At 41.8% G+C, this 7,854-nt stretch overlaps 1 protein-coding gene across 1 annotated transcript; it reads right to left on the bottom strand.

Moving 5' to 3' along the window:
- Positions 1-118: 118 nt before the first annotated feature.
- LOC144214668 (protein argonaute-3-like) lies at positions 119-7,374 on the bottom strand. The gene is made up of 18 exons (XM_077743245.1): positions 7,197-7,374; positions 6,294-6,465; positions 5,938-6,058; positions 5,517-5,725; positions 5,316-5,452; positions 5,101-5,235; positions 4,907-4,994; positions 4,676-4,823; positions 4,427-4,546; positions 4,204-4,347; positions 3,911-4,044; positions 3,510-3,694; positions 3,257-3,416; positions 2,911-3,001; positions 2,650-2,844; positions 2,354-2,590; positions 1,762-1,961; positions 119-1,704 (listed from the first exon to the last, which is right to left on the bottom strand). The coding sequence occupies exons 1-18, from the start codon at positions 7,213-7,215 to the stop codon at positions 1,596-1,598; spliced, it is 2,604 nt and encodes an 867-aa protein (XP_077599371.1). The 5' UTR covers positions 7,216-7,374; the 3' UTR covers positions 119-1,595.
- Positions 7,375-7,854: the final 480 nt, after the last annotated feature.

The raw sequence follows: 7,854 nt of genomic DNA on the forward strand, positions 1-7,854 counted from the left end.
GTTGAAGTCGGATGCCAATTTGAGAATATTTTATCTGGTTAATTTGGGGATTTTTTTCCTTTTTAATCTTTGAAGTTTAATTATAATAATGCAGCAAAAAAAAACAAGTCCATTTTAAAGATCACATTTTTTTATTGCATTCAGCAAGTTTCACCACCAAAAACACACATTTGCTGCCAGGCAACAATTTTATTTTTTTTACAAAAATTAAATACCAAAACTAAAATAAAAGGCTTAAATTAGGAGCGGGCAAGTGTTAAGATAAATCAAATTTCAATGAGGTGAAACATGCAATGAAAAACAGGTTTGTATTGGAGTCATCTTCTTTTTTGTTTTGTAGGGAGACTTCTGACTGTAAACGTCTCAAAATCACATGATAATTAAAATTATGAATTTGGATAAGATGGAGTCCTTCCCAAACACCTGCCGTACTCCTTTATTATTGCTGTTCAAAAAACATGCACAGTTTTAATGTCAACTTATCACCATATGAGGTTTTACCATGAGTTATGTAGTACTTTGTATTTTTTGGTCCCATGAGCGCCCCCCAAAAATTCTGCATATTTTGTTGTTCTTGGCATACGACAGAGGCACAAAGTACAAAAACACATTTTACAGTATAGTGATGAATAGATTTTCTGCCTTTTTTAGTTTTTTTTTTGTAAAGCACCACCACAAAAAGGCACAAAGGACAAATTTTCCACCAGAGTTTAGAGATTTCACAATTTGAGAAGTGATCATCTTATTAAAATAAACTAATATCTTAAAATATAAATACGCCTCCATCTTTGGACTTACTTGAGAGGATAAATGTAGTTGTCCATTAAGGCTTTTTTCCCCCCAAAAAAACGTGCAAGATGGACCGTTCTTCAAGTAAACTCAACGAGTGTTAACGTCTCATTGTGAAATGTGAAACTATTTACATGTCTAAGGATTCTTTAAATGCGGGTAATCATCCCTTAAGTGCAGCTTCGAGTCCCTCTGTATTAATATATAGTCTATAATATTAGAATACAACATCGTTCTTAATCTAGCAGCTAAAACAGAGTCGTGGTGATGCTAACAACGTTTCAAAAACCCCACTTATATTCCAAACCTAGTTTCCAAGCAAACATTGCACTTTCTAATCCGTTCAGGCACTTAAATAGCATCCATAATTCTCTCGAGCTAACCCGAAAATATCAAAAAAAGGGGGGAAATAAAGATAATTATGGATTGTTATTGCACCCAAGGACTCTTTGACGTAAGCTAGTAGGACGACGAATAGAATTGCTTGCGGTAACGAGTGAAAATGGGAAAAACTGCACGATGACATGCTAATTTAGCGCGCTAACTTAAGTATTTCGCAGATAAAAACAGTCCAACTTTCTGCACTTCACAGTAAGGCTATAAATCGAGTCCTCACATTTGACTTCCATATTAAGGCAGGCTACCATTTACTTCAGACACATACAAACCTTAAAACACAAAAAAAAATATGTAAAACCGTCAGCATAATGAGATGGACTTATTAGTCCCAATTGTGGAAGACGGATTATAATTAGGCGCTTTGGGTTTCCATATTGCCAACCTTAACCTTCAACCTTGAGGTGCATTCAGGCAAAGTACATGGTCGTCAGCGTGTCATGGTGGATCTGGACGGCCTTGGCTAACGCCATGGGATCCCTGCCGTTACTCTGTCCTGAGATGTGGCTGCCCTCCGCGCTAGGGAAAAAGATATTAATTCCGTGAACCGAATAAATGTCGGAATGCAATCTTTACCTGTCGTGTTCTTTGTCCACCAAGTGATAGCGTGCACGGAAGGCCACCAGGTGAGCGTAGTAGGCGGGCGCGGGGATGGAGACGGAACGGGTACAGCGCACATAAGTGTGGCATAGCTGATAGGTGAGGAGCTGGAACTCGTCGGCAGTGAAACAATTGTCGTCCCATAATACGTGGTAGTGAGACGGACGGCTTGTGCCCTGAAAAAAACGAGCTCATTGATTAGCAACAGTGTAACAACATTGTCAAAAGAATTCATTTTGTACTTTAAAAGTGGTAAAATGGCTAAAAGATGACATCATGTATTTTTACTTTTAAATTGTGAGCTCTCAAAGAATAACATTTCAAAATAGGAATTATTTATGGCTGTTTTTCAAAAAGGTTTGTTAGGCACTATGACGCTACTTCTGAACAAGCTATTGCTAGCATAACATTGTTCAAAAACAAGTGCACTAAAAAAAAAACAAATAAACGAAACAGCTACGCTAATACTAGCACTGACAGCCGTTAGCATTGAGGATTTTCATAGGCCGATAAGTGTATTTTCCCTACATCTTATTGCACTTAATTTCGGGTAGGACTAGTACCTCACCTGTATTCCAGCATGACTGCAGAGGTAAAAGTCAAACTCATGAGGGTGGGTGATATCAGTATCCACCGTGGTTCCCGCGGGAATGTTTCCACTTCTTCCCACCCGTTCGTTGCGATCGGCGCAGAAGAGCCGCGTGTGATGACGTTTTTGCACAACAATGTACGTAATTCCCGGCTGGTATTCCTTCTCCAAGCTGATGCATGCCTCTCTGATTGCCAATAGTTCGTAGTACAACACCTATAAGAGAAATATGTTAGCTACTAAGTGGTACTCTATATTTAGTTAGTCATGCTTACTTGTCTGAACTGTCCTTCGGACACGCCGTCTCTGTAGAATATGATTCTCGTTGGCTTATAGCGTGTCGATTTGTAGAACTGGATCAGGAGTTCTCGCACCATAGAGGCCAAGTCTTGGATGACTTCTTGTCTGGGCCTCTGGACTCGAACGGTAGCGCAGTATCGGCTGGGATGAGCGTCCATGCTGCCCACAACCTGAATGTCATAGATTTGGTTCAGACACCGCCCAGTCAAAATCAATTGAACGTTTATCTCCCTCACCGCCGCGATTGACGGCTTTTTCCCATCTCCCGCCGGAGGGTGAGTGACATCAGCTCCAAGGAAGATGATAGGCTGCTGGAAAACGGATGGGCTGGGTAGATAAAACACACAAGATTAACGTAATCATTAAAATACAAGGACACTAATTTTGGTGCCGAAACCCGGGAACTCCTTGTGAATGTTCATAGTGGACCGGACAGAAAACAAAAAAAGTGGACGAAGGAAAAAAAATAATGAAAATAAGAAAAACTCTACTTTAGCACAATAAACAACAGAACCCACAAGAGGAGTTAAAAAACAACAACATCTGAATTCTATGCTCAAATCCACCATAAACAGTCTTTACCGTTGGTGAGGGACCAAGATGTTGTTGATGCCTCCGAGTTTGACGTTGATTTTTAGGCAGAGATTGGACAGCGTTTGAGGTGAGGTCTTGACTACGTTCTTTACCTGGACACACTGAGTGGCCATGCCGAGAAGGGTGTCGCCAACCCGTTTCACTTCAGCTGTGGAAGACAAAAGGGATTTTTATGTGAGACAACAGCCAGATTTTTTTTATTTGTTTACGTATTTTGAAAAAAAGTTGTTGGCATTTCTACCATAGACGGGTGTTTTCCCAGGGAGGATTACAATGATAAGCTGCAGGCCCAAGTACGTGTTCTTCAAATGTCGGAACATGGGCTCAACACTGTCGGCACCTTGAGCGTATTTACAGAAACACGGCTGACCCAGTATTGGCATGCCAGCATCTTTGGAGATTTTCCGAAGTTGATCGGTAAAGCTCCTGAGGACGAGAGGAGGGAACAATGTCAATGCAATGGCAACTATTAACAGTGATAGATGTCCAATCTGAAGACACAGGGAACTTTTTTAAGTCCCTACTTTGCCTTTTTTTCGATTATCGCGGCTAATTCTACTCTTCATTATCCGTGATATTCAAGGGATTACTGTAAAATGAGGAAAACACCCCAATTGAAGTATAATCCTTCAGTAAACTCACTTCAGATTCTCTTCCCGACACTGCCTCTGGGTGGCGAAACAGGCAATAGCCCATATCTTGATCTCCACTCCTGTATGGAACTGCTTACCCCTCATGTCCCACACCCCATGACTGGGCGTGGCCACCGTGCGGTTCTGACAAATGACAATACGGGGTGAACACAAGGTGAAAGCTCGATTAGGGAAATCTGCAAAGGCTCACTCCAAATGAGGCGCATGCTCAAATCAATATCGTATTGTTAGTGCGCAAAGTGAATAGAAAGAACCACATGCAAAAGGATGTGGGGTAAGTACCATGTAGGGTTCAGAGCTCACCCTGCCGCCATATTGCAGCATGGGGGCCGGCAGGACGCGGCCGGTGACCTGAGCCATCTCATCGCGGATGTGGAACTGGAACTCGTGGACAAATGGGTCGGCGCTGTAATTGGCGCTGCGCACCTGATGGCGGAAAAGGTTACATTTACATTGGCTGCCATTGAGAAAATGGCGTGGCATTGCGGATTAAAACGATATTCACCAGTCTGCTTATTTCTTCTTGTCGGTCTGGAGCAGAACGGGCTGTTGCTTTTATCATGGTGGATGTTTGGTTATCGGTTAGTTTTTTGATACAGCGTTGACCAGCAACAATGTTGCATACCTGGAAGGAAAAAAAATGAAGGGTCAGTTTTTGTGCTGGGTTAAAAATGTAATTGGAATTTCTCTGGGTAAAAAAAAGTGACTTTCTCAGAGGATTCCCACAGTTAAACTTTTATGAGTACTAACTAACCTCAAGTGGCAGGTAGGTGTGTTTTTGTTCTTGCCCTACTTGTAGACAAGGCAGGTGGGGATACTTAAGATGTAAGTTGTACTTCTCCCGGAAGTATTGCGCCACTGTACGTTCAATAGTCTGTCCGTTCTCCAGTTGCAAAGGAAAACTGTAAATTCCGAGCAAAAATAGACTTAGTATAGTAAATAAGGGTGGTTCAACAACTTGGGTGTTGGAAATTTCAACTCATACGTTTGAAGGCTTGCGGGGCGTCGTGTCACATTGCAAACTCGATACTTTCTTCGCATGGTTCCGCAGTGCGTCACCTCCACTTTTAGACCTTGAAATACACATAAAAATGACTTTGTTGGCATTTTCTACTAATGAATATCTCATTGAAATTTGCTTGGGAATGTTAAAAGAGCCACATGATGGTCCGTATGTACCTTTAATTTCTTTGGTAAATTTAACCCTGTGCGAATCAGTGAGTGGGCGTGGCTGCTCGTCAATGTTGTGAATGTCCAGAACCTCGCACATGAACTGAATGACCGGTTGGGCTTTATAAAATGCTGTGGCGGACACTGGAATCAGAGTAGAAGAATGTTAAAATGACTTTGACAGAGGCTAGGGAATTTTTTTTTCAAACGTTATGTGGCCTGACCGTCAATATTAAGCATCATCTTCCACATAGCTGGTCGTACAGACTGATGGAAGCCAAACCAGACCTCTCGCCCCCCGCCCAGCGGGTGGTCGTAACCTTCCGGGGAGGAGAAGAAGGAACGTCCGACGGGGGTGTACCTGATTTTAAAAAGTCACATTGTTAGAGAGGAAACAGCACTAGAGGTTTATGTGTTTCTCCTACTTCATGGAGGGTAAGTGACGAAGAACCACATCCACGGCATGAACCGGGTTGGTGCTGACGGGTTTCTCCAGGTCCAACGGTTGGTCCGTGGCAAGTCCCATGAGGACGTCGTGCAGCAGGTGCCAGCTGACCGATGATACGAACCTCACGGTGACCTTGAAGGGGCGGTCTTTACCGCCCTCGCCCGGGAGGGTGACGTCCAAATCCACCTGGGGGGGAGAGGGAACAAAAACAAAAAAAACGCAAGATGAATGTCGTACATCAAGGGGTTCGCGGGTCGCTTTAACGTCAACTTGATTTCAGAAAGTCATGATTTACTTTCCCTGGGCCACACAAAATGATGCGGCGGGCCAGATTTGGCCCCCGGGCCGCCACTTTGACACATGTCGTAAATAGTACAGTACAGAGGGGCTTCTCTTACCCCACTAGTTGCGACAGGAAGTGGATTAGCTGTGTAGAGGCTTCTCTTCCCATCGTACACGGGAAGGTGGTCACCAAAGATGGTCACCTTGAAATGTTTGACCATGGAGTCCACCACTTCTCTGTGGAAAGTGAGAATAAGAGTCAAAATAGTAGGTTGGAGTATCTGGAGCAAAGTTAGCATGTAATGTAACCCGAGTATGTGGAGTAGGGAGAGTAAATAAAAAGTAAGTACAGTAAATAAAGAAATGAGAGAAAGGATAATAAGTGGAGTATGTAGAGGAAATATGGTCTGTATATAGTAAATAGAATAAGGGTAGTATCCAACAAAGACAAAATGAATGACTGTTGTGTTACCTGTTGACTCTGCGAGGACATTTGTCGGGTTTAATGTCAACCTCGTAGAGGTAGACGTCGATCTTGGGTATGTCAACCTGGAAGCAGTTTGCCAGAAGCTTGATGGGTTTTCCGACGGTGCCATAGCCGGGTCGCTGCGGCAACGAGAAAATGGCTTGGGCACTAGCTTCTTCTGCGACATCAAAACAAATGACAAACTTAGTTTAGATAACGGACCCTTATTTGATCGTTTGGGTTGCTATGGCAATATGTGAAAGCCACACATGCACAGCTGTCAAAACCAGTCGGAGCAATCAGGCACACCTGAGGAGTTCATGACACCTGCCTTCGACAGACAACATGGAAAAACTGGTTTAGGCCTGCTCTAGTTGGATGAAATGTCACCTTTCGTATTGATGGTTGTTTAAAATGATTCAGATCCTATGAATCAAATGTCAATGTTTAACTTTACTGCATCACTTATCTTATTATTGTACAATAAAATACATCATGTGGACATAAAATCACATTAGAAAAAAAGCAGGTGTTTTATTATACATCACATTTTACGGTAAAGGCAGCTTCTAAATGAGTTTATTTTAGTAACTGTTACTATAAATTGAATAAATTAAATATATACAATGAAGGAGGGCATAACAAGTTACACTGGAGTATAAATATGTGATTTAGAGTCGAGAAAATATGGTATATATATTATATATATACCATATTTTCTCGACTCTAAATCACATATTTATACTCCAGTGTAACTTGTTATGCCCTCCTTAATTTGAGCCACAAATTAAGAAACATTAAAAAGTATTATATAATATAATACTTTTTAATGTTTCTTAATTTGTGGCTCAAATTTGACCAGAACCATAATTTCTATATATATGTTTTCAATAATTCGTGTCAACCCACCTGTTGTTCCGCTTTCCATTCATGAGTTCTCTTCCCGGATTACCCGGCACCCAGTGACCAATCCTCCCCGCTCAGAGAACGCCTTCCCCGGAGGGTCCAAACGCTGCCTCCCGGTCGCCCCGGTTTATGTGGAACCGGGCCCCTGGGTCAGAGGTGGGTTCACTCACCCGATAATTCTCCCTAAGTAAGACAAAAGTCGAAGACAATTCCACAACTTAGTTATTTTTTTTACATTTTTTCCGACTCAATTTGAAAAAAAAGAGTTAATATTCTCTCAATCTTTCGACGACGTTTAAACGAAGTTTTTTTTCGATATGGCTGACTAAATGTTAGCCGCTAACCTTCAACAAACTACGGTAGCATTAAGAAAGCGTGACAACACGACAGACAGAGTTCATGTGAATATTTACCAAATATATAATGCCGTCCTCTTGTTATTTTGCGTAATTATCAGGTGGTATTAACGTTTAACTATCCAGAAATTTGCCTCGACAGAAGCGACATTTAGCCCGGTGAGTGAAATGTATATGCGTCGCCCTGAATCTGCCCTTAGGTCAAAATTCCTAACAAACTCAAAGGTATATTTCCGAAAACCCTTTCAAAATAACATTATATTCTGGCTGCCATTTACAGATATCATCATATTTCGGAGCTATAA

The sequence above is a fragment of the Stigmatopora nigra genome, chromosome 21 (genome assembly GCF_051989575.1).
Source record: "Stigmatopora nigra isolate UIUO_SnigA chromosome 21, RoL_Snig_1.1, whole genome shotgun sequence".
Classification (NCBI taxonomy): domain Eukaryota; kingdom Metazoa; phylum Chordata; class Actinopteri; order Syngnathiformes; family Syngnathidae; genus Stigmatopora; species Stigmatopora nigra.